This window comes from Hirsutella rhossiliensis (genome assembly GCF_020360975.1).
Source record: "Hirsutella rhossiliensis strain HR02 chromosome Unknown scaffold00017, whole genome shotgun sequence".
NCBI lineage: Eukaryota > Fungi > Ascomycota > Sordariomycetes > Hypocreales > Ophiocordycipitaceae > Hirsutella > Hirsutella rhossiliensis.
The window spans coordinates 816,357-840,615 of record NW_025408683.1 but is presented as its reverse complement, the minus strand read 5'-3'; the positions used below and the strand labels follow the sequence as shown (position 1 = coordinate 840,615).

General features: G+C 55.6%; 11 protein-coding genes across 11 annotated transcripts; 7 read left to right on the top strand and 4 right to left on the bottom strand.

Moving 5' to 3' along the window:
• Positions 1-473: 473 nt before the first annotated feature.
• HRG_10833 (uncharacterized protein) lies at positions 474-845 on the bottom strand (the record flags this gene model as incomplete). The annotated part of the gene is made up of 1 exon (XM_044869303.1): positions 474-845. One exon carries the CDS (start codon positions 843-845, stop codon positions 474-476), a length of 372 nt encoding a protein of 123 aa, XP_044715652.1.
• Positions 846-1,586: 741 nt separating this feature from the next.
• Positions 1,587-2,027, top strand: HRG_10832 (uncharacterized protein; the record flags this gene model as incomplete). The annotated part of the gene is made up of 1 exon (XM_044869302.1): positions 1,587-2,027. The coding sequence occupies one exon, from the start codon at positions 1,587-1,589 to the stop codon at positions 2,025-2,027; it is 441 nt and encodes a 146-aa protein (XP_044715651.1).
• Positions 2,028-3,264: 1,237 nt separating this feature from the next.
• HRG_10831 (uncharacterized protein) lies at positions 3,265-3,799 on the bottom strand (the record flags this gene model as incomplete). Its single annotated transcript, XM_044869301.1, has 2 exons — positions 3,265-3,531; positions 3,599-3,799. 2 exons carry the CDS (start codon positions 3,797-3,799, stop codon positions 3,265-3,267), a joined length of 468 nt encoding a protein of 155 aa, XP_044715650.1.
• A 3,518-nt stretch (positions 3,800-7,317) lies between these two features.
• Positions 7,318-8,937, top strand: HRG_10830 (sugar transporter domain-containing protein; the record flags this gene model as incomplete). Its single annotated transcript, XM_044869300.1, has 4 exons — positions 7,318-7,422; positions 7,489-8,073; positions 8,125-8,298; positions 8,365-8,937. The coding sequence occupies 4 exons, from the start codon at positions 7,318-7,320 to the stop codon at positions 8,935-8,937; spliced, it is 1,437 nt and encodes a 478-aa protein (XP_044715649.1).
• A 60-nt stretch (positions 8,938-8,997) lies between these two features.
• On the bottom strand, positions 8,998-9,833 carry HRG_10829 (hydantoin racemase; the record flags this gene model as incomplete). The annotated part of the gene is made up of 2 exons (XM_044869299.1): positions 8,998-9,657; positions 9,714-9,833. The coding sequence occupies 2 exons, from the start codon at positions 9,831-9,833 to the stop codon at positions 8,998-9,000; spliced, it is 780 nt and encodes a 259-aa protein (XP_044715648.1).
• A 357-nt stretch (positions 9,834-10,190) lies between these two features.
• Positions 10,191-11,550, top strand: HRG_10828 (actin domain-containing protein; the record flags this gene model as incomplete). The annotated part of the gene is made up of 3 exons (XM_044869298.1): positions 10,191-10,212; positions 10,304-10,723; positions 10,820-11,550. 3 exons carry the CDS (start codon positions 10,191-10,193, stop codon positions 11,548-11,550), a joined length of 1,173 nt encoding a protein of 390 aa, XP_044715647.1.
• A 1,302-nt stretch (positions 11,551-12,852) lies between these two features.
• Positions 12,853-13,762, top strand: HRG_10827 (uncharacterized protein; the record flags this gene model as incomplete). The annotated part of the gene is made up of 2 exons (XM_044869297.1): positions 12,853-12,909; positions 13,424-13,762. The coding sequence occupies 2 exons, from the start codon at positions 12,853-12,855 to the stop codon at positions 13,760-13,762; spliced, it is 396 nt and encodes a 131-aa protein (XP_044715646.1).
• A 292-nt stretch (positions 13,763-14,054) lies between these two features.
• HRG_10826 (uncharacterized protein) lies at positions 14,055-14,723 on the top strand (the record flags this gene model as incomplete). Its single annotated transcript, XM_044869296.1, has 2 exons — positions 14,055-14,413; positions 14,456-14,723. The coding sequence occupies 2 exons, from the start codon at positions 14,055-14,057 to the stop codon at positions 14,721-14,723; spliced, it is 627 nt and encodes a 208-aa protein (XP_044715645.1).
• A 51-nt stretch (positions 14,724-14,774) lies between these two features.
• On the top strand, positions 14,775-15,899 carry HRG_10825 (uncharacterized protein; the record flags this gene model as incomplete). Its single annotated transcript, XM_044869295.1, has 4 exons — positions 14,775-15,074; positions 15,129-15,141; positions 15,201-15,782; positions 15,853-15,899. 4 exons carry the CDS (start codon positions 14,775-14,777, stop codon positions 15,897-15,899), a joined length of 942 nt encoding a protein of 313 aa, XP_044715644.1.
• A 921-nt stretch (positions 15,900-16,820) lies between these two features.
• On the top strand, positions 16,821-18,522 carry HRG_10824 (lysM domain-containing protein; the record flags this gene model as incomplete). The annotated part of the gene is made up of 8 exons (XM_044869294.1): positions 16,821-16,898; positions 17,004-17,057; positions 17,117-17,271; positions 17,331-17,601; positions 17,806-17,899; positions 17,956-17,991; positions 18,054-18,329; positions 18,506-18,522. 8 exons carry the CDS (start codon positions 16,821-16,823, stop codon positions 18,520-18,522), a joined length of 981 nt encoding a protein of 326 aa, XP_044715643.1.
• An 807-nt stretch (positions 18,523-19,329) lies between these two features.
• Positions 19,330-20,907, bottom strand: HRG_10823 (phosphotransferase enzyme family domain-containing protein; the record flags this gene model as incomplete). Its single annotated transcript, XM_044869293.1, has 5 exons — positions 19,330-19,701; positions 19,749-20,360; positions 20,422-20,535; positions 20,591-20,698; positions 20,764-20,907. 5 exons carry the CDS (start codon positions 20,905-20,907, stop codon positions 19,330-19,332), a joined length of 1,350 nt encoding a protein of 449 aa, XP_044715642.1.
• Positions 20,908-24,259: the final 3,352 nt, after the last annotated feature.

Here is a 24,259-nt window from a genome sequence, read left to right as displayed (position 1 = left end):
GCCATACCCTCTCTTGCAGGTAATGGACGAGATCCATATCTCGTGGCAGGGGGCGGCAAGGCCGACACCGAGCGACTTGTCAAGTCTCCTGTCGGTGAGGTGGCGAGATCTAACAAGTAGTACTCAATAGCCCCCCTGGCCTGTGGCACCCGCTTGATGTCGCGTCAAAACGCAAAACGCGTGTATAGTCAACATAACGAGTCGAGTTTCCATAATTCTTTAATTTTTCAGTTGCCTAAACGATATCGGATATCGTCGACTGGCGTATCGCGTATCACGTACCGTATGTCGCCAAGTTATCGGATAACTCATGGGCAAGACATGCAGGTAGATGGGCAGGCATGTCTGGCATTCTGCTATGCTACCAGAGTAACTTAAGTAGGCATTACACATCGTCGATATGTCATTCAACATTAAGAGCCCAAAGCCAATCCACCCAGGCACCGACTCGACCTAGCCCCGGAGAAGAGCCATCAATGCCGCTGCTGCAAGCGAATGTCCATTTGCCTAAAAGACTCTGTGGGGTTGGCGACGCTGCAATATTCCTTGCCAAAGTCAACGAAATATCTGTCCCAGCCCTGATTGTTGACGTTCTGGGCCAGCGCGACGGCGCTAGCGATTCCAAAGAAGTCGAGGCCCTTGCCGTCTTTGCTCAAGTCGGCACACAAGCAGGTCTGCTCCTTCTTCAGATTTGCGGGCTCCCGTTCATGTTCTGGCGGAACGTGGCAAAGACCGTGGATGTGATCCTTGACCCTCTCCAACAGGGCCTGTCTACTGTCCACTAGTTGAGCGGATGTGCCATGCAGGCAGACGGCAAGGGCGCTGATGATGACGGAGGACTTCATGGCTGCGATGGATGTGGTTTTACCGCCTCAAGAGTTGGATATGTGTGGTCGGATGGCTTTCAGTGCGGATGAGCAAAGGTATAGAGAAACTGGTTCACGAGGAGGATAGATGCAAGCTAGACGAGGCCCAGGGAGGATATATATATTTGGTGGCCATGAGGTCGACTTGAAAAACACCACCGCCATTGACGGCTCGGTCATTTGCCGGAATCCGGTCACAGTCGAGCGTCTAAAAGAGTTCATTTATCACGACACGGAGCCGTAATGCCAAGACGGCATTTATGCGTGGAGAGGATAAGCCGGGGGAGCTCAAGCGAGGGCTCAACGGCTTGTTTTTTTATACGTAACGTATATGCTCGAAGCATGAAGTCATCGTGGCCCACTGCATGACGTGGAACATTCATGGCAAGGCGTGTATCGCACCCCGTGATTCTGGGGCCACTTATGGGCTGAGAGCATGGCCTCGAAGTCGGGAATCCGTGGAGGATTGGGCGGGGGGGTGTGCATTCGAAAACCCCACATGATTCCATCCAGCTGAGGGTCTACTGGATTTATACGGCAACTCTCCCCTGTAAAAATTCTTCTCTTCTGCGGGCTGTTAGCAGCCTGTTAGTGGATAATTATTTTCAGGTCACCCGACCATGCTTCTGCCTCTCTAGCCCTAACGGGGCTCTAGCAAGCACCAAAAGGCAGACTTTGGAGAGTTCGTCTCCTCTTGGGAAGCTGGTCTCGAATAACGGCATGCCTCGCGCTGCCTCGCCTTCTGCCGCCTCGCGGCATCGCCTTCTTCTGCCGCCTTTACTGGCTGGCCTCGACTTCTGCCGCCTCGCGGCCCCGACCTCTTCTGCCGCCTCGCGGCCCGACTTCTTCTCGCCCTTCCTGGCACGCCTCGCGCTGCCTCGCCTTCTGCCGCCTTTACTGGCTGGCCTCGCCTTCTGCCGCCTTGCGGCTCTGCCTCCTTCTGCCGTCTCGCGGCTCCGAACTTTGCCGCCTTGCGGCCCTTTCTGCCGCCCAGCGGCCACGACTTCCTCTGGACTGGTGGGCCGCGGGGCCCTGAGGAGCTACAAGAGCCTAGAGCTCAAGGCCTCACCAGGTGTCCCCGGAGCTGCACACCAATCGACAACACCTCCACCACCTGCTTGCTACGAGGAGCAGGCACGGGGACTTCGCCGACTGTCATAACCACGAAGTGGCCCCGGATCGAACGCTCCTGCGGGAGAAGACAATCGCCATCGGGGCGAATCCCCGACTAACATTGCTACACTCTCTGCTTCCTTTTTCTTTTCTTTTTCTTTCTGCCCCGTAGGCCCTCCTCGAGGGGGCTTGCGGCCGGCCCATGACTTCGTGGGCTTTCTCAGTCACCCGGCCTCGGCCAAAGACTGACTACTATTACGGCTTCACTGCCGTGCCTGGAACCCGCTGACGGGGGAAGGGCCCCGAATTTCCGACCGGCCTCAGAGCCTCAGAATTGCTAGATGGAGTGGTTAGGTGCTACACACGGTCCTTAGTCCAGGTACTCGGGATATTCTATGTATCTAGTCTTCTCTAGCCTAGCACGTCTTTTGCCCTTATAGGGATGTCCCAGACGGTAATCAATACTACTACTACTACTACTACTACTACTGGATTTATACGGTAAACTATAATAGACCGGGGTGGTGCCATCGCCTAGGACTTGGCACTTGGCACCTGAGCCTGGTCACTATTAGTCTTTAGGATGCGAATACTCTATACACATGCATCCGCGGAGTTACTGTACATACTGTATGTAAGATCTTTGCAAGGACCACTCAACTCCCTGGGTAGAGGGGACTGGAAATCGGTTCCTGCCTGGACCTAGTTATTAGCAACATTCTCGATAAGCCAATTGCGTGTAAATGACCAGATGGATACTTTTACGTAAAAATGGTGAATAGGCCTTTAAAACATGGTAATTGCTTGTTAATTCCGTTCATGCTGTTGCAAGGATATCCTGCGAAATCTTTACCATACATGTCCAGATGCGAGAGGATACTTATCTACCAGAAAGTATGATAAGGGGGGCAGAGCGGAAGCTACCGCGAGCTGACTCCGGCTCCGGTGGTGGCTGACTTGAGGATCTTGCAGATTCTGTTCCGGTCGTGCGGTGCCCACGCGCAGTCGACACGCCAGGAAGCCGGTAATACTACCAGGATAGCGCCGAGAACAGCCAGCCTGCAAGGCGGGAGACTCGCATTCACCGCTCAGCCCATCGTCTCCACCGCCTCCTCCTTAGAAGTATGTAGATACTCGAGGATTCGGATATGGCATGATTTAGAGCAGATGCATCTGCGGCTACTGGAGCTAAACGAGGTGGTGCTGACAGGAAACTACGAGACGTGAGTCAATACTGGACAGCATCACACCGCCATCCATGTGTAGGCTAGCAACGCTCCCGCTATCAGCTCCTGTCCGCGATTCTAGAGTCCTGGATATTCTCCTCCTTATACCCGCCCAGGCACCTCAGCAGCGGCGTTATCGAATCGCACTCGGTACTCCTCTTCATCACCAGCGGCCTCCCATCCTTATCCAGCCGCGGATAGAAATGGCACCGGCCGGGGCCCTTCCAGTTGGCGCCGTGGCAGAGCGTCTCCTCGCCGCGGAGCCTGGCACACTCGGCCAAGCTCTTTTCCTGGGGAAAACTCTTGATGGTGTCGTGCGAGCTGTGCTAGCAGTGCCTGCAGCGCAAGCACGACTGGTCGCCGCCCGCGACAACCAGGTTACCGTCGTCCTACCGGCAGCGCATCCTCGTTGACCGTGTCGCAGCCCTTATTGCACAAGGACCAGGCCCCCGCGCAACCGAGCGAGTGCTCGCTGAGAAAGGCCCCGGCACGAATGGCCGGGTGGTTGGCGCTGGTGCTGAGAGACAGCGCTTGGTGCGCGGCTCGTAGTCGACGCTGCGGCACTCGGGCATGACGGCGCAGGCAGTTATGCATGTCTCGTAGGATTCGCGGCGGTCGTCTCTGAGGTATTTTGAGCCGTGGCGGTGGTTGCAAGAGATTAGGAAGTTTTGCATGCAGGCCGACGTTGGTCAGTTAGCCGTGTAAGTGGCCGCAACTTCGCCCCTGACTGACCTCTCCCGTCACCCCTACGAAGAGCCGGCCATGGGCATACGGGCACTCGGTCGAGCACATTTTAGAAGTCGCAACGGCGTCTTCTTGGCGGGGGAAGCGTGACAAAGACATAGTGCACCCGGTCAGCTTTTGTGGTGGAAAAGCCGCCGTTAACGTACATGCTGCAGTTATCCTTAGGCGTCGTGCTATCGTACGAGACACTATATTCACTATAAGCGACCGAATCGTATATTTAGGGGATAAGGATAACCGATCTTCTGCACTTCTTATTTGCATCGCATATCTCGACGCAGTTCTTATAGCTCAAGGCAGTCCCCTGCTCGACAATAGTAGCCGCGCCGGTATTAGGGCGGCATAGCGGATAGCACCAGGTGTCGTTAGAGCCCTCCCAGGTCTTGCCGTTGTCTGATAAGCCAATGTCAGCGCGTTTCTGCGGTTATTAAGCATACCCTGCCGCGGGACCTACTGGATGGGCAAGCCAGGTCAGAAGCAATCTCCGGGTCCTTCTTGGCCTAGGTCTCGCGCACATCGGGGCACAGGGCCGGATACCAGGCATCTCCCTTAGTCCAGGCCATGTTCTCGGACGGGGCCTTTTTAAAGAAGCACGTTTTATCCTAACGCTTCCAGTCGCAGCTATAGCACTCTAGGTCCTTAGCACAGCGGTCTGCACACTCCTTTAACGATAGGCAGGGCTCGCTCTTCTAATGGCCCCTCCTGTGTCCCGTGTCACACCGCAGCTCGTAGGTAATGTCGTTGCTAGACTGAATGTCAGTGATTCGGTCCCATCACCTAACCAGCAACCGGGCCATACGTTGTGTATTTCTTATTCCGGTCGGCCGGACACGTATACGGCGTCTAGTCGCCGTTGCCGCCAGTGATGGGCTTCTGGGTGTTTCCGCCCGGGATTTTGCTAATTGGGGGGGCTGCTGGTCCTGGACGTTTTCCACAAACAGCGGGGTTAAGGGATCGGGAAGGTCAAAGACATCACCAGTCTTCTTCAAGGCGCACTTCTTGCTCTTTCCTACAAAGATGCTATGCGGACATTGCGCGCTCTGCGCATACCTCTCGGCGCACTGGGCAAGACTGTCGCACGGCTTCTCGTCCTCTATGGGCATGCCTCGACTGCCTTTGCCGCATCCAACTTGAACTTTCTGCCGCCTCTAGTAATCATCGGACATGTCAGCCAGGCCTCTGATTCAGCAATTCTCACTGACATACGTAACAAAAGTCTGTCCCTTGTCTCCAGGGCAGGGATATTTCGCTTGGGCGGCAACAAGGACGGTCCATTCGGCCGTAAATAGCACGGTCAAGACCGAGAGAACTACGACCTTCGTGTTGGCTCTTGCAAAGGGCAAAGACTTAAGAGGAAGATATGTTGCGCGATGACCAGGAAGATTGTTGGAGTCGGAGGCGAAGAGTACGACTTCAAAGCAAAGGCGTGGTCATATCACGGACTCTCTCGGTTAAGAGAACTTCAGACAGGAACAACCAGTCGTCGCCTGTGTTTACTTTTGCCTATATAATATAGCAGTTTCCTTATATAATAATACTTCCTATTGGCAAAGGCGCCAGGGATTTATTAGTCCAATTGGCTCTTTTGGCCATTTCTCGCTGAACTGAACCCGTGACCTGCAGTAATTACCACACAGGTATTGCAGAGTATCTCGGAAGAAGCTCTGCACAGAACCTGCGGCCACGACACAATGACAATCGAAGCTATCTAAAAGCTGGGGAAAGAAAGGGAAAATGGAACCGGACTTGGCCAGGCTTGGGCCCAGTCGGAAATTCTATCGCGACCCTGGTCCTGTAGGTCCGAACGTCCTCCCGAGTGCGTCTTCACGGGCATAGTCCGTGGAGCTCTATCGGCGCAGCCCGTTATATTTTCAATGGGAGCACGAAAGTTTGTATACCATCCGATATGGAGCCTCTGGAGGCAAGCGCCTATGGCAGTGTCCTATATTTTAACGGCCTTCCAACGATGCTGAGTCGTGAAATCCGAAGACAAACCGACTGCTAAGATTTGCTCGACCCAGACTGGATTTCAAGCCGGTGCTGTTCAAGGATCCTGTCCATTAACGTCAGGTCGCTAGTTTTTGCCAATCCCACATTATCGCTCAACCATAGCTCTTGGCTTTCCCAGAGTGGTACCCTGTGCCACTGTCTCCGTGATATATGTTCCCGCATAATGCTGTCAAACCGTTCAGGGTGGCTCTTTAACCACAATCTCTCTTCACGTGAGATATTCTTCCTGTATTTGATCTTCTGGAAGACCATGTATCTCATGTGCTCGTTCCATTCCATTTCATCCATCTCATCGCGGAGCTCTGATGTCGTTTTGCCAGGTGTCGTTGGGGTTATCCTTTTCTGCTTGAACGGAAGGGTTCTGATGTAGTTTTTGAGATGCGTCCCCACATCCCGTTTCCTCCTATTCGGTGTTAGTTAATGGCCTTATGTTATCCGCGGATTCCTATGACGTACATGGTCTCCCCGCTCCAACGGTATGCGAGAATAGGAATATCCTCTTGTTTTGTGCAAGGCTGGACCGTCCCAGTATCTAGTAGGAAATCTACTTTTTCGCCATCCAGATGAGGAAATCCAGTAGTTCTTATGAAATCCATCCCTTCATCCATATTGCGCCCCCATTGATGCTGGCAGATGAGATTCCCAATTGTTGTCACTCGCTGGCCTGGTTCTCCAGGGATCTTATTGGAGATGCACCTCACAGCAATCCGAATTGGACTCGCCGGGGCTGGACTGGCAATCGGATTTGCAACATAGTCTGGATTGTTGGAAAGCGCTTGTGGTTCAGATTCGTTATCTTTGTAGCGAAATCCAGCCTTCATAGTCATCTTTGGTTAAAGGGCCGTGAACTTTGTGAGGATTAGAAGGAACTGTCCGGGGGGCTCCTGCACAATATTCTTTATTCTTCACTGGAGTCACCGGATGAAGAATCATTTGAAGTTGGCGGTGTGAGATATTCACACTCTTGACACTTTCTGGGCTCCTCCCGAGTTTCGTGGGCCGCGTCCTGATCGAAATTAGGACAGTCCGTCTCGTTCTCCCCCTCAGTCCAGTTGTCGCAATGGTTCCAGCCCGCTTGGTCGTCCCGAGCTGGTATAATATGTCCGCAGGTATATCGATACCAAATCTCTCGGCACATTATTTGCATGTGGTCTCGAGGCTTGTGGTTATGTAGTTAGATGGAAGATGGGCAAAGCGGGGCAGTAATTTGGATCACGGGCGGGTACGTCCGGCGGCTGATGCGGATGCGGATTTTATTCCCCCCGGAGGGAAGCCTAATTGAGTCCATCCTCGTCCACCTCAACCTCTCCCGTCGCCTCACCCCGGCGACTCAGCGTTGCAGCTCACGACATCTCACCATGGCTGGTTCCGGTGTGCGCCAGTGTCTTCGCAACGTCACCGTCTACCTGTTGCTGCTTGTCACCATCTCCACGCTCGGCCCGCTGCAGTTTGGCCTCCACCTCGTGAGTCCCTGTCAACGCCCACCATTGTCTTCCATCGAGGCATCACCAACTGATTGTCGCCTCTAGGCCGAGCTCAACGCCCCGCAAGATGTCATCACCTGCCGCAAAAAGTCCGTCTCGATCGCTGCCCGCCTCTCGACATGGGTCACTTCGTCCCGCCCCGGCAAGAACAAGAACCCGTCCCCCGGCCTCCTCCCCGACTGCATCCCCATGAACGAGGCCGCCTTTGCCACCATCTCGTCTCTCTTCACCCTTGGCGCCCTCGCCGGTGCGCTCGCTGCTGGGCCCCTGTCCTCCAAGCGCGGCCGTCTTCCCGCCATGCGCGCCACGGCTATCCTCTACGCCGTCGGCTCCCTGATTGAGGCGGTCGCAGCCAGTGTCTGGGTCATGTCCCTGGGTCGTCTCATCTCGGGCCTCGGCGCCGGCGCTTCCACCGTCATCGTCCCCCTCTACATCAGCGAAGTCTCTCCTCCCACCGAGAGGGGTCTTTTCGGGGCCATGACCCAGGTCTCCATCAACGTCGGCATTCTCTTCACGCAGATTCTCGGATACTTCCTGAGCTACGGACACGAATGGCGCTGGATCCTCGGCGCTGGGTTGTGCATCGCCGCCATCCAGGCTACTGGCTTGCTTTGTGTGCCCGAGAGCCCGGTATGGCTGGCCACTCACGGAGACGTGGCCGGAGGGAAGAGGACGATGCAGCGGATCCGGGGCAAGAGATCCGATATCCAGGGCGAGGTGGAGACGTGGGGTTCCGAGGGAAGCTCTCCGGCCCACGCGGAGCATGAGGGTCTGCTGGCCGAGGCGGATGCAACGGAGCCGCCTTCTCACTCGTTGACTGCATCAAGGACGCCGGCCCACCTCGGCTTCGCGCAGGTGGCCAAGGACCCTCGCTATCGGCCAGCAATCGTTGCTGTTGTCGGCGTCATGTTTGCGCAGCAGATTTGCGGCATAAACTCGGTCATTATGTACTCCGTCTCTCTCTTCTCCAACATGTTTCCGACCTCCTCGACCCTCCTGACTATTGCCATTTCGGCCGTCAACCTCATCATGACGGCTTCCTGCGCGCCGCTGCCGGACCGTCTCGGCCGCAAGGCCTGTCTACTTCTCTCCATTCTGGGACAGGGCACCAGCGCTCTCGCCCTCGCCTTTTCCGTCGTATTTGGGGTCAGGATTCTCTCCGTCATCGCGGTGCTGTGCTTTGTCGGCTTCTTTGCCGTTGGGCTCGGTCCGGTACCATTCGTCCTGGCCTCCGAGCTTGTGGGCCAAGAGGCCGTGGGTGCGACGCAGAGCTGGGCCCTGGCGGCAAACTTCACGGCCACCTTTCTCGTCGCGCAGTTTTTCCCCATCATCAACACGGCGCTGAATAATGCGCTCGGCGGCCACGGCTGGGCTTTTTTTCTCTTTGCTGCACTGGCCGCCGGGTCGGCCTTGTTTGTGCTGCTCAAAGTGCCCGAGACTCGCGGCAAGAAGGACATGGATGAAGTTTGGGGCCGAAGTCGACGCGTGGATTAGCAAGCAGATTGAGACTCTTCTCGCCAGCTGCACCACTTCTGTTGATTGCAAGCACCTGGCTCAACGGAATGTGTATCTGCTGTTGATGGTCTGATGCAACTGTAGAATGCCGGCTTTGACGCCGTCAACAACGTAAAGCTTGTCCGCTCGCTCGTGGCCGTAGACGTCTCGCGCGGCAGAGCGGATAATGTCCTCCAGGCCAGCCATGCCGCCGCAGCCCATGACGACGCACGCCACGTTGCCTGCGCGGACCAGCTGCGTCGTGGCCGCTCTGAGCTTAGCTCGAATTTCGTCTGGTGAAACGGTGTGAAAGTCGCCGGCGGTGAGGCCGGTGGAGTAGACGCCGCAGAACTTGCGATCTTGTGCGTTGCCGTCGCGGCCGAGAAACTCACTAACACCGTCTGCGAGGTGCTTCTCCCAGAAGTCGCCCGTCGTGAGGATGCCCCACTGCTCTCCGGTGGAGTCGCTCGAAACAAGGGACAGGGCAGATAGGATGCTCGCCTCGAATATGCCCGTGACGGCCAGGCGAGGGTGGCGGACCGACAATTGGGCCACTAGGCTGTGGACACTGAAGCACGCGACAAGCACGGCGTCATACTTGTCGAGGTTGAGTCCGCCCATGCCGTCCAGGATGATGGTGGTACTGGCCTTGATGTCTACATCGTCATTGATGCTGGCGGGTGCCTGGGCTGGGGCCGTGTAAGTGTCGATTTTGATGGTCTGGGTCCAGTATTAGGTATGGGGGGCCTTTAGAGGGTAGTTTGTTGCCGGCGTACCTGCGAAACGGGAGTTTCTTGAGCTGCGAGGGCCATGGACTGGGTCATGGTGATGGATGAGTTGGGGTTGAGCAGCAAGATTCTCATGTTGCCGCCGCCCGTGGATGTTGCTGCCGCCATGGTGGTGATGATGGGATGAGGTCCCTTTTGTGTACTCGAGGCGTGACTCCAAGGAGCAAGGTACCACGCATTGTTGAGCGCGGTTCCTCGAGGTCGACGTTCCGAGCCCTGGATTGCTCTCGCGGTCGAAGAAGCTGCGGGGTATCACGTGACGGGCCGCGGCATGACACTTGAGGCTCTAACAGCAACCAACCCCACATCAACCACCGTCCATCTCCATCCACCCATCCATCCACCTCTTGCTGAAGCCGACGGACGCCATCTCGCATCGGAGCTGTTCGACGCCGACCAAACCACCGGCCTGGGCTCCGCCGGCGCTGTTCCATCCGCAGCTATTTGTTGCTTTTTGCTGCAGTCATGGGTAATCCACCGCCCATTGGTATGTTGCTTCTCTCCACGACCCCGCCTTCGTCGGCCACCGTCTCGTACACGTAAGCTCCGAGTCGCTGACAGCCTCTTCCTACACGCAGTTCTTGACGGCGGCACCGGCTTCCTCAAGGTCGGCTACGCGGCGCAAAACTTTCCCGAGCACCAGTACCCGTCCATCGTCGGCAGGCCCATCCTACGATCCGAGGAGAAGACGGATAGCGATGTCGTCATCAAGGACATCATGTGCGGCGACGAGGCCGCAGCCGCCCGCACCATGCTCCAGATCAGCTACCCCATGGAGAACGGCATCGTCAAGAAGTGGGACGACATGCAGCATCTCTGGGACTACACCTTCCACGAGAAGCTCAAGGTCGACACAAACGGCCAAAAGATTTTGCTGACGGAGCCGCCCATGAACCCGCTCAGGAACAGGGAGCAGATGTGCGAGGTCATGTTTGATCGCTACGGCTTCGGCGGTGTCTACGTCGCCATCCAGGCTGTCCTGGCTCTGTACGCGCAGGGTAAGTCCGCGTGGCCAACATTGCGACATGCAATCGTGCAAGGGGCCCGCCCAGCCGGCATATGTGTTTGACATTCAGACACTGACGTGTGGTCAGGCTTGAGTTCGGGAGTCGTCGTCGACTCTGGCGATGGCGTCACGCACATTGTCCCCGTCTACGAGTCCGTCGTCCTCAACCACCTCACCAAGAGGCTCGACGTCGCCGGCCGCGACGTCACGCGCAACCTGATAAAGCTGCTCCTGCGCCGCGGCTACGCTCTGAACCGTACAGCCGACTTCGAAACGGTCCGCCAGATCAAGGAGAAGCTGTGCTACGTGTCGTACGATCTCGAACTAGACAAGCGGTTGAGCGAGGACACGACGGTTCTGGTGGAAAACTACACGCTGCCAGATGGGCGAGTTATTCGCGTGGGAAGCGAGCGCTTCGAGGCACCCGAGTGCCTGTTCCAGCCCCATCTCGTCGACAGCGAATCGCCGGGGCTAGGCGAGTTCTTGTTCAACACGATCCAATCCGCCGACGTGGATATCCGCTCGTCCCTTTTCAAGGCAATCGTGCTGTCTGGCGGCAGCAGCATGTATCCGGGCCTGCCATCGCGGCTGGAGAAGGAGCTCAAGCAGCTGTGGCTGACACGCGCATTGCAAGGCAACCCGGAGCGGCTGAGCAAGTTCAAGGTGCGGATAGAAGACCCGCCGCGGCGGAGACACATGGTCTTCCTCGGCGGCGCGGTGCTGGCCAACATCATGGCGGACAATGAGAGCATGTGGGTGACCAAGGCCGAGTGGGACGAGCAGGGACCGCGCGTGCTGGAGAAGCTGGGGCCGCGGTAGGCGCCAGACGAATGGTCATGTTGATGTTAACGAGACAAGTCGAGACGAGGGGATGGACGGTGCCTCACGGCCCACAGGTGCATTAACTAAGCGCCCAGGACACCAAGGGCGGTGCGTACTGCCATGCTGGGAGCTCCCTCACGGAACGCTAGAAGGATCATGGCTTAGTGACGAGTTTGTTGTCGCCGGCCTTGGGTGCTTGTTCCTCGATAGAAAGTCTTTGGTCTGTATTCGGTGTCAGTGGGCGGCAGGCATCGTGGATAGACTCTCAAGGATGACGCGCACCGTCGAGCTCGAAGTGTCTGTAACCAGCTGCACCTGGTGCTCCGCTCTACTGGCTGGGGCGAATCAACCCAAGCTCCAGCATAGTCCAATGGTGAATTGAGACAGTTCGAGGGACGTTTGACGTACGACTTTCCCGTGCATCGAGTTTTGAACCCTTGGGGCTTTTGGAGGTCCAGTTCTATTCCTTGGCTCTCAAACAATCGGCCCACTGCCGCAGCTCGTAACAGCAATCCCCCACAACTGCCGACAGAGGAAGATTCTCGTCACAGTTATCTCCAACCCCCGGCCAGGCAGACCTACTCTGCCTGAAGCCCAAGCTTTTGCAGGAGCACCAGGGCCTATAGCCGGTTCCGTTGATACCGGTGAGGGTATACGTCGATATGCAAGATGAAGGCGTTTGCGAAGTTGGACGGGGATCGCGTGCGGAGCATCCTGCCCAACTTGAGGGCTTGATTGACATGCTTCAAGGAAAGATTTGTGTTGGCTGATATACTCGTCGTCGCTTTTGCTTGCCCATCGCTCTCATGAATTCTCGTCGACCATGCCTTCGAGGGGAAAAGGCCAGCGGCCGATTGGGAGTTTAAGGCAAAACCGCTCAAATCGTGAGGTCCACTCCACTTAGATAGATCAATCCGTTTGAGTTGGCCATTTTGCTGAAAATGACTCACAAAGATACACTGTATAGTGACGAAAAACTACAGGGTGGGATTGCTCAGAAATTATTGCTCAAACCTCATCGGCTTGCAGTGAGCTACGAAACACTGGGCGAAAGCTTCGAGAGACCAGGAATGATTCTACAGGTTTTTTTTTTCATAATCGTCCGGCATCGTCGACGAGCCCAGCTTCTTTGACGAATAACCGTTACGGGAAATATCGCAGCAGACCGTATCTCCGAACCTCTCCCCAACCACACTGTTTGATTTGCGTTACTTCCGAGAAAACTCTCAATCCTCGGTCCTGCCTCTTAACATACGGGTAATTATCATTGCCTGTTGCTTGTTCATTGCTGCTTCAAGCATGGCAACGTCTACGATAAGGCAGAAGCCAGGGACTATCACAGTTGACGGCTTGAGGGTTCGCAAAAGCGATTCAGCTCCCACGACTCACGTTGATCACGTCGAGTTCCAGCTTACGCCGATCAACAGCAAGAAGCAGCTCGTCTGGTAGGCCAGAATCTAACTGTTCCAACGCCGGACGAAGTAGCCAGTTGCGGAGACTCCTATGGTTTCTCGCTACTTTCCGTCTCGCACACGATTTTGCGTTGGCAACCGAGCAAAACGCCCTTGTCGTTGGCAGCGTGAAAACGGCGAACTCGTTTGCATCGACAAATTATTCACTTCCCTGCTGTGCTCACCTTTATTCTTGGAGCCGTCTCTGCCTCGTCTTCTCCGATAAAGACGCCGAAGCCTCGACTGGATGTGACTTGAGAACGCGGCGCCAGAGCTTCTCCGGCCTGTGTGCCATTTTCTCCCCCGTCCCTTTCCTTTTCCCTACGCGGCTTTCTCGTTTTCCGAGGAGCCTGTTTTGGGCTCTCCTCCCCTCTCGCCAGCACCTCTCGACGAGGAGAAGGCGTGGCTCACACGAATAGATTGTCGTCAATGTCGGTAATGGCGGCCGTGATAACGCGCAGCCTCAGGGCCTCGGACACCGGGTCTGGCCGGAGCTCACTCTGAACGGCGCCCACAACAAGCGAGACCTAGCCAACCTGCGGCTCGTGAACCACCGGTTTTGCACCTTGGCCACCAATGTCCTCTTCTCGCACATCGGGGTGTCGTATGACGTGGATAAGTCGGACGAGGCCAACGCCGCGCGGCTCAGAAAGCTGCTTTCCCTCAGCGACGACATCTACCATAGCAGCAACCGCCGCGTTCGAGTCAACTTTAACGTGCCGGCCACCCCGCAGCAGCTCGACCAGATCAACAACTAGCTCGCGGACCTGACGGTGGTGCTGCCCGTCGATATGGCACGGTGCGTCATCTGGAGACGCTGGCGCTGCGCAACGTGGAGGGATACGCGCAGCTCGCCATTGACCAAGCCATGACCATGTAATTATGCATAGTAATTAGTGTGTTCATGTCTGGAGAGCCAGCAGTTCGCACCGTGTAGCATACGCCTGCAATATTGACTACAGCTCCAGGCTGCAACTCATCCTCTTCATCAACCCTCCTCACTCGTCCACGCTGAACTTCGAGCTGCCCATCAAAGAATAGCAGCCGCTTATGCCTGTCATGACGGGTGACGCCCAGGACAGCAGCTGCGGCGCACAATGGACTCTGGCCCAAAGACTGCGCTCCCGCAGATTCATCGGCCAAGATGCCGTTACCGCCATCCACGGACGAAAGCTGCCTCTCCACCCCGGGAGGCACCTGTTGCGATTCAGTATTGTCCGCGGCATACGGCATCACCTTGAGTTTGCCACGGGGGAGGCTGCTGTCTTGAAGGGACTTTTGCCCGCCTTTACCGCTGCCATCAACGCCAGACTCATCATGAGCAACCGGATCCCAGAGACGAAGGACTCGCGAGAAATGCCGTATTGCATTTGGCATCCCAACGTGCCCTCGGAGGAGACTTTGCGGCAGTTGGCTGTGCGGTATCCTGACATGCGCTACCATGTTGGCAGAAGTTGCGCCGTCGCGGGCTACACGGCGCTGCACAAATCTCTGGATATTCTGCCAGAGGTCGCCATCGCAGAGGAGGCACGCGAGAGCGGCAGCCTGGAGATATTCGAGCACATCATGAAGCAGCTGGTAAAGTGGAAAGTGTTTGACGACTACACCGGCACGCTCTCGGCACCAACGCCTTCTCCCCTGAATGGCGATACTGTGGTGCGCAGAGAACTCGACTACACGCAAGGCTTCCGGAAGCCATCTGGACGCATTCACAGCTAAGACGGCGATGCAGATCGAGACGACCCATCAGAGGACGACTTCTTTTCCATCATGTCGCTCTTTGGCGAAGCCTACGGTTACCATCCTCTTGCTCATAATGTCACGGGAGACCAGGGCCTAGACGCCCCTGATAGCTGCGCCGATATGACCGAGTTTCTTGCCAACAAGCCCGGGTCCGCTTTTCCAGTCTCCAAGACCGCGCTCGACCTCCTGAGCAACCCGCTGCCTGCAGATCTGCCAACTTGCGACAAAGACGTCTTGATCGTCATGGCGGCCTACCGTGGCGACCTGGATCGATATTGCCGTTGCATCTGGTCCACGGCGAGTTTGAAGCCATTGTACGCGGCGTCTGTGAGTCCACCTTGAGCCTCGTTACTCGGCTTCGCTGCTAAGACCCATCCCCAGACCACAACACTCAGTTTGCAAAATGGTGGTCAACCCAGCCGCCGCCGGAAAGGGGGCACGTCTCTCGCATAGCGACGGCCATCGTCGCCCGCTTCATTATGAATGATGACATCTCTTGGGCGTTAACGGTCGGCAAAGGCGGGTTTGGTCATTGGGAACCGGACTACCCGGGCCTGATTTTCTTCCCCGACATCGCCAACTCGGATTTATATGAGGCTCTGGCGCGGGCAGTCCCCGCCATGAGACCGGCCGTGGCGCGCGCGGCCATATATGCCAACTACAAAGCCCTCTTTGACTTGGTGGTGACGGGACACAACGACGACTTTGAAACAGTCACGCCGAATCCTGCGCTCTATGCCGAGGCGTTGCAAAGCCCAGTACCACACTACCGCAACATTCTAGAGCGCATCGCCCGGGAAAGGGGTGTATTGGACACCATCAAGGAACCCTCACGAGATGTTTTTTCGTGGGAGCAAGCGTCTTTGCGGAGATGGGACGTCCACGTCAAGCATAATGTTCTCTACGCGGAAGTTTACCGCTGGCGAGACATTGTGGTCGACTCCCAACCCTGCGACATGGCCATTTATGACGGCGTGCGTTGCAATGCCATGGGGCTTGAGCGATACCTCTCTCCCAGAGGAATGGCGACCTACGGTAAAGGACGTGGACGAAGATACGGGAGAAAGGGAGCTTGACTACAAGAGTTGACCGCCCGGCTTTCCAGAGCTGTTGAAGCGGGAAAGCAAGACTATCAAGGGCCAAATACAGTGACAACTGTCTAGGCCCTTCCAAGTCTGCCGGCGTTCCATGTCTTGGGTCTAGGACCAGGGCAATAATAGACAGGAACGAAATAGCAAACGTTGAGCAGCACTTCATAAATGGCGGCGGTAGGCATCTATCTTTGCGTGAGTACTTGCACATTTCCAGATAACCATCTAGACATGTGTGAGTTCGAACATTCCGAAACCCCGAGGAGCAGCTCGACGTGACGAGCCATCGATCAACAGGCATGGAAACCCTGCCACAACGGACATGCAAGAAATATTGGAGTTCAATTTCGGGTTTACGAACACGGCGTAGCAAGTAGCCGCATGCAGGCTGCGGTGATACAATCGAACCCCCTTGACGTTACATGGGAAGTGGCATGAAGTGGTAGTGGCCTGCATTGGGCTGTTCTCGGTCATTCGAATCCAAAAGAGGACGTTATTTCCGACAAGTTGATGTTGGGTAATGGACCGGAGGCTCTGTCGAACAATTGTTCCAGACTGTTGGTAAGCCAAATGCAGGTGGTGCAGCAGGACTATTGCTCATCGGGCTGATGCCAACGTTGGTATCAACAAGGTCACTTGAGTTTCCCAAAGGCAGCAGCCCGCGAGCCATGACTGCTCGGGCGGAACAAACGGCAACACTGTGTGCTTCGGAGCGAGAGGTTAGATGACAATTCACTCAAAGAAGCAGCTAGTATGTATGATGCACCGCAAAACTAACCTCGAGCAGGCCCGGGCTCCGGAGCGGGCCGTAACACCGGGAAGAGCATGAGTGATGACTGGAGGGCGGGAGAATGGAAGCTACTCGTTGCCCGCAGCCTGCTGGAATCGATACATAAGCAGTTGGCGTGCGTGTGGAAGCACCCAGTTCCGCAGAGCCATCCTCGTCACATCAACGGCAGTACTCGAATCGGGCAACAACGTGATGCGGTGCTTTGCCCAGCTGTCTCTCTTCTTTGCCCTCGCCGCCCCCGCGGTGGCTGTGGCAGAGCAGCATGAGGCCGTGAGCCGCCCGAGAGCACGCGGACTATCACCCGAGTTGCAACATGACCCTGCCACCACCAAGTAATGCTCCTTTTGGTACGACAACATCGATGGCAGCATCAAGTGTCAAGACGTGCCTGCTAGCTTTGGGATAAGCGAGGATAAGTGGAAACGCTGGGTGACTTCTGCCGACAGAAGATGGCGCTCATGCACATGATACTAACGGCCGCGATGCAGAACCCATCCATTGCCAAGTCTTGCGACAACTTTGCCATTGATAGGTCTTACTGTGTTGAAGCTGAGGCGGAGCCTGTAACCACGACGACCGCGTCCGCCACTTCAACCACAACCACCGATTCACCTTCTACCACAACGGCAGCGAAGCCTGACAAGTAAGCACGCCATTCACCTTTTACACGGTGAAAACTAGACGCTAAGCAAGCGGCATTAGTGGCATTTCCACCCCGACGCCTATCCAGCCAGGCATGGTTGACAACTGCAACAAATTCTACCTTGTCAAGAGTGGCAACACCTGCCAAAGCATTGCCCAGGGGAGTGGGATCACGCTCAAAGAGTTCATGGCCTGGAACCCAGATGTTGGAGCAACCTGCACCAGCCTGTGGCTTCACGCACACGTCTGCGTGTCCATCAGCGGCTACACGCCCAGCCCGACCAACCCAGGAAACGGCATCGAGACGCCGACTCCCATACAGCCCGGAATGGTTGGCAACTGCAACAAGTTTTACCTGGTCTCCCCAGGAGACAACTGTGATGGCATTTCTAGGAAGAGTGGCATCACGGCTGATGACTTTCTCAAATGGAACCCCGGCGTTGGCGGCAAGGCTTGTACCAGCCTCTGGTTGAATTCATACGTTTGCGTGTCAGTCGTTGGGTATAAGCCCACTCCGCCAACTCTGCCCACACAGCCCGGCATCGTCAAGCCATGCGACAGGCTTTACCAGGCCATCTCTGGCGATACTTGCCAGGGCATTGTGGACAAGCACAGGGGTTTAAGTCTCGGCGATTTGAACGTTCCCCGCGGCACCTCGGCATATGGAACACATCTCTGACCATAGACAACAGCTACAAGTGGAACCCTGCCGTTCATAGGGGTTGGTTTCCATCTCCTTTGCTGCACGGCATCTTATACCCCTCGAACTAACCTAAAAACTAGACTGCACTGGACTCTTGGCTGGCTACTACTACTGCGTCAGCGTCCCGAAAGCGTTCCAGCTCGAAACCCGGTACCATGCGGGTTGCACTGGCGACGTGCACAACAGGGTCACCGTTGAGAACGGCAGCGATGGCCTATGCATTGACACTCAATGTGCGGCTGCGTCTACGAATATGGCCGTGGCGGGCTCGTGCCCAGACGGACAGGTTCAGTTGAGTTACTGGGAGAAGCCGGGTTGCTCGGGTAAGTGGTTTGGCTACGGCTATACCAGTAGGGGTACGTGCCACAAGCTATGGACAGAGGGTTGGAAGTTTCAATCGCTGCATGTAAGGTGTGCCAGTCGGAGAAAGAATTGTGTCACTAAGGGGAAATGCACTTACGACCCAGAGCCAGCCAAGGGCGTGTGCCAGAGGTAGCAACCCTAACTGACAACTTGTCATCGACCCCCACAGGGCATCTGCAAGAATAGAGATTCGTCGTCCAGAGAGGGCCGAAGCGGAAGAAGATTCGAGTGGACGCCAGGCTGGCGTTTGAAAAGGCTGTCGAACTGGGCGGCTAGGCCCTAGATTATAACTGAAGGGGCACTATGCGGACTCTCCTCGGCAACCACGCCGATGCTATGGAGGACTTTGATAAGAGGCGGGGATATATGAGGGTGCCGTCGGGGTCATTCGGGGGCGAAAAGACCGACTGGACAGTCGCGGCCTTTTCGGGAGTCAGGCACTCGCCGGTCCGAGTCTCGCTGCAGGCGATCTACTTGGGGCAATGCTTGCAGAGATCAGGGTCCTCCGAGATGCCGTCCGTCACTCCATCCAGGGCACCCCATTGCCGCAATACTCCATTGCCAGTCGACGAGGCCATGTGCACCGAGCGGTACGCAGAGTCTTCAAGTATGCCATCTTTTGTTCGGAAACGCCTCGCCCTTGTCCCCAACGTCTCCGTTGCGTCGTTAACTGGTGTATAATAGGGCGATGGACGGATCTGCCAAGGCCACGGAGCAGGCTACGGAGCAACCAGGTCATCCAAGGCACTGCCATCGCGTATGAGCCTTAGAGCCGCCTCGAGGGCGCTACGCCCACGCCGTGTTTGTATCCAGACACCATTGGCCTGTCTTTCAAAGGATCCAAAGACTCCAGCTTACGGGGTAGCGGATGTGACTGCTGTCGCCGAATTCTCCTCCGACAGACTCCTGGTTGGACTTCCCTGTTGAAATACAGCTCAACACGTAACCGTGGCTTTGGGAATACACTCTGGCAAGAGTAGTCAGATGACTGAATCAGTCGTCAGATTCGGGCATTGCCATCCCCCGTCTTCCCTCCTCGCTCGCCCATGCTAGCCGCGCATCAACCCACCGTTCCACGTCCTCAGAGCCCCAAGCTTCCACCCCAAGCTCCAAATGGTCTGCCCACGCCCGGAATGGCTTTCCGCCTTGGTACGCTTTCCTCCACTCGGCGTCACATCGAGCCATGGTTGCATGGAACGCGCCCCAGAGCCGGCGCTGATCAGCAGGGCTGCCCCCATACCACGATGCCGTGTCGCCGTCTGGATCAGGGATCCACTGCGGTACCGTCGCCGCATACCAGAGTGGTGCAGTCGAGGTGCCCTCAAAATCGATATATCCATTCACCTTGCCAGTGTACTCGTCGATCTGCATGGATGTGAGCACGAGCGAGCGGGCAGTAGCGAAATACTTACGAGAATGTTGACGAGTCGAAAGTCGTCCAGTCTCAGTGTGAATGGCTGCTCTGGCGTCGAGGGGCCCCCGGGATACACGGACGCGTCGCCCGGATAGACGGCACAGAGTTGGATGCCTTTGCGGAGTGCCCGCTCTGCCCTTTGCAATGTTTCACGCTTCTGTTCATTATCCGGCTCTTCCTTTGGCTTGTCCTCGTCATCCAACAGCCTCATAGTCTCTTTGGGAAACTCGGTGCACTTGAATAGCAACGCCCGGAGATGGTGCGCAAGATAGTCTCCAGCGCCGGTGAAGGGACCACGTAGGGAATGGAGACGGGTAGATGACGAGGATGGTAGGGTGTGCAGGTCTGTGGTGGGATAATCGAGAATACCGTCCAAGGAGTGAAAGAAAGGGCCGGTGACGATGGGGCCAACCTCGTAGCCGTCACTGGCAGTCGACGAAACGGATGAAGACGAAGATTTCGATGCAGAGGGAACACAATATAGAGACCCAGCCTTGTCGAACCGGATCGAGAAGAGAGCAGCGAGGTGCTCTGCGACCTGGACCACGACGCTTTCCTTGATGTCCACTGGCAGCGTCTGCCAGTTATCAAATGCCGGGACACCGGGTATCTGTCCCATGTCGTCAGCCTCAGTGTTCCATTCACGGCGAGAAAAGGGTCAAAAGGCATACTTTCTGCATGATCATGTATTCAGCGCCAACCGGGTTCGAGGCATCGGCATTCCAGACTGACACCGACGGTACGGGGACTGACGTGTGCGAAGCGATATATCGCAGCGTCGCAACCTAGCCGGGTGTTGGCCAGTGCACGTTAATGTTGTTGTCATGGTTAAACACGGACCTCTGACTTTAACTTATCCCTCGGAAACGCAGGCGACGCGACTCGAGCGACAGCATTGAGACTCTTGCCCGGGTGCACACCGTCGCCTGCCTCGATGATGTCGTAAACCTGGAGCAATTGCCGTGTTAGCAGTGACGACACGAAACACGATCTGGCGTTGCCTTGAAACCAACCTTGTGATAGCCGCCCTCTGCCAACTTTACCAACTCGCACTTGACACCGAAGTGTGCGTCCACGACGTCGCAGAGGCGGGTGAGACTGAATTCCTCGGGCGCGCCATTCTCGTAGGTCCATACCGAGGTCGTCTTTGCGTGCATGATGAAGCCGTAGCTTCGAACTATGCGTGATGGATGTGTGTGGCGTGGTACATGGATCCAAAGAACTGGCCTGCCTTATCCTGCCTGTGGCTATATAGGCTGTAAGAATACCAAGCGGCAAAGTGGTGAGATAGAAGTGAAATGAGCTCGAGGAGTCACCGGATAGAAAAGAAACTTGTCAGTGTATTGTGACGATGAAGAGAAGAGGTCCGTTAAAGAGGGGCTAAGAAATGCTGGGCTTGTCATGTGACCAATGCTTACGCAGGGCCTATCAGGCTGCAACATCCAACGTTTATATCGGGGTAAGGTCTTTTTCAACGGCAGAACTCAGTGGCACGCGCGAAGATTATAACCCAACACTTGGCCATTGCAATTTGGATTTCAGCTTTCCGATCCATGCGAGCAAGTAAGTAGAGAGTAGAGACAGTTGTGTTTGAGTTTACAAAAGATACATGTCAGGACTCAGGAGACAGCGTCAGTCCTTCTCGATGGCCGACCTCACCGCATCACATTGGACACAACTCTCCGTCAGCATACGAACCCATTTCGAGTGCGTTATTGCCTGCACCTTGCCCGATTTGGTCTTCGCTGTGCCCGCGCCCGCACAGACTGCCTGGTGCTCGGTACAGTACCCTTTGGCGGCAATACGCTTCGTGGATTTTTTGCAGGTAGGGCAATGGTGTTTGCTAGGCCAAGGAGGCATCGTAGTGGGTGTGTTGACCGATGACGAGTTGCGCTTCCAGCACCTGGGGAGATTATAGAGAAGAGTAAGGTAAGGCACAGGCCCAAGGACTAGGTAGTATGAGTCTTGCTGCCCGCTTCAGGAACACAATAGTTGACAGTATTTACATTGGGCCTAATGCCCTTATGAATGTTGCCAAAAGAGGGGTCATCGTCAAAAGAGGGGTATGCCATCTGTTGGCTTGTTCCCGTCCAGTCGATTCAGGCAGTGTAACGGCTGGGGAGAGACGGCGGGATGATGAATGTGATGTGTACTATATGATGATGTCGAATAACCCCCGCCAAAGAGTCGCACGACCTTCTATCAACATACAATGTCGTGAAAAGGGAACCATTCACGTACTTGAAAGGTATCGACGCATCATCACCGGGGAGGAAACATCCAAGACTCCAGTATGCTCAAGCCGCCCCTGTCGCACGATTCATCAACCGACAACACACTACGGGGTCAATACCCATGCAGCACGCAGTGTCGCACTGCTAGAACTGGCTGTGCCCCCTGTACTGTACAGTGCTGCAGCTACGTTGAAGAGAGAAAGCAGGAAGTGCGTGGCACCGCTAATTATCCTTGGACCAACATGTGTCTAATGAGCTCGGAGATGGAGTTGTCAGTTGTATCGAAGTCCGCAACTGCCAAGCAATGCACTCCAAGAGGAACTGTAGACAGCCTACTTCGAAATAGAATCTCTGCTGACAGGTCGGTATGTAGAGCATGAGTGAGACTAGACTACGAGGCTATATACATACACACACCTCTGGAAAGATTCTATCCCACAGACGTAATGTTTTTTAAGGGTAAAGGACGGCCAACGACCTTCCAGAGGTTTGAAATGGCTTAGAGGCGGTGGTGCTGCGTCTAGTACGAGGAACATCTGTCCGTCTTACCGAATCGGTAATGTTTGTTATCCCTCCCAGCATGACGAGCGACCAACTGCTTCGTCCGGCTATGTACTTCTTGATCCATGGAGTCGTTGCGCGCTGGCACGATGACACTGCTCGGCTTGATGCACGGCAGGGACAGGTACTCCAAGGGGCCCAACGCCTAGCACCAGGCCATGGATGCAAAGGCCAGCCCTGAAAAGCCGTGGTAGTCAATGGAGCCCTCGTCCGCATGGACGTGCAGGTCGCGGTGCCAGGTGTCGTCTGTTTAGCTAAAACTGTGTCCGGGCCTGTTGTCAACTTGTCTCGACTCTCGACTCTCGAGATTTGGACGGACAAGAGATTGCGCTGGAAAGGGGGCTTGAGCTCAGCGAAGCCAGGGCGCCCTTCTCGGCATTGAGAGTCGGAGTAGCGGCCCTGCCAATAGTAGTCGGCTCTCTCCGTCATGGAGGTTGGACCTGTGCCATCTTGCCGAGTCAAGTCGGTCGGTTTAGACACCAAGATAGGAGGTAGGTAATTAGTCATCTGACAGCTCGGAGGCTAATTACTTGTCTGGCTGGGGTGAGTCAGCCTCAGCTCGCTTTAGGGAGCCAATAGAGGCGCGGACCCCCGCGCCTTTAAAGTCGGCGCGGACGTCCGCGCCTGTTATGTAAGCCCAGGCGGAAGATAGTCGGGCCGCCCCCTGACCTGTACTCTCCTTTTCTATTGCATGTGGCAAACTGTCGCACAGAGAGCCAGCCTCATATAGCATACCATCTGCGCTCAGAGTAGTTGTCCGCGGAAGCGATGCTATAATCCGCATATTAAGGTCGAGCGCCTGCATGCGTGGTGCTTGGACCCCATTGAGGCCAAAGCTCAAACGCAGGCTGCATTAAACCTCGCAGGCGGCCTCGGTTACAAGGGTTCTGCACCACGTCCACAAAGCAGGAGTTTCCTTTCCTTTGTGTATAAAGAGCTGCTCACTGTCGTGCACTACAGCTAGCTCTTCAAGATAATTCCAATATGGGGCTTACTGAATTCCCTGACGATTGCCTTCCTCCTGAGGGCCAGTTCGACTCGCGAGAGTCTCTTCTTGCCTCAATTAATGCGTGGGCGGCTCCAAGAGGCTATGCCTTCACCACAGGCAAGTCCACGAGAGACCCGAGATCGGAAGACGCACAGTCATATTTGCCTGCGATCGTGGAGGTAGACTTGGGGCTCATACAAGCAAGGACCAGAAGCCAGCTGATCGGCAACGGTCTACAAGCTCCCGTATCACTGGATGCCAGTTTTCCATCAATGCGAAAGAGAGCCTTGATAAGTCGTACTGGTATGTCAGGCATCGCCCAGGCGAGGAGAAGTCGGTCCACAACCATGAGCCCAGTCTGCATATTACAGCACATCCAGCTCATCGTGCCCTCTCCTCAACTGACCAGTCAGCTATTGGGAACCTCTCAAGCGCTGGCATAGCACCAAAGGATATCCGGACATATATGCGCCAGAGCTCTCAGACTGCCCAGGAGCGACACAGCAAGACATATATAACTGTATCGCACAGCGCAGACGAGAGCTCCTTGCTGGCCAGAGCACAATGCATGCCCTTGCCAATGAGCTTGACAACGAGGGGTTCCAGAGCCGCATACAGCTTGATCATGATGGCCGAGTCACAGCAGTCTTATTCGCACACCCAGCGTCTCTAGGATACCTCAACGCATACCCAGAATTACTACTGCTAGACTGCACATACAAGACG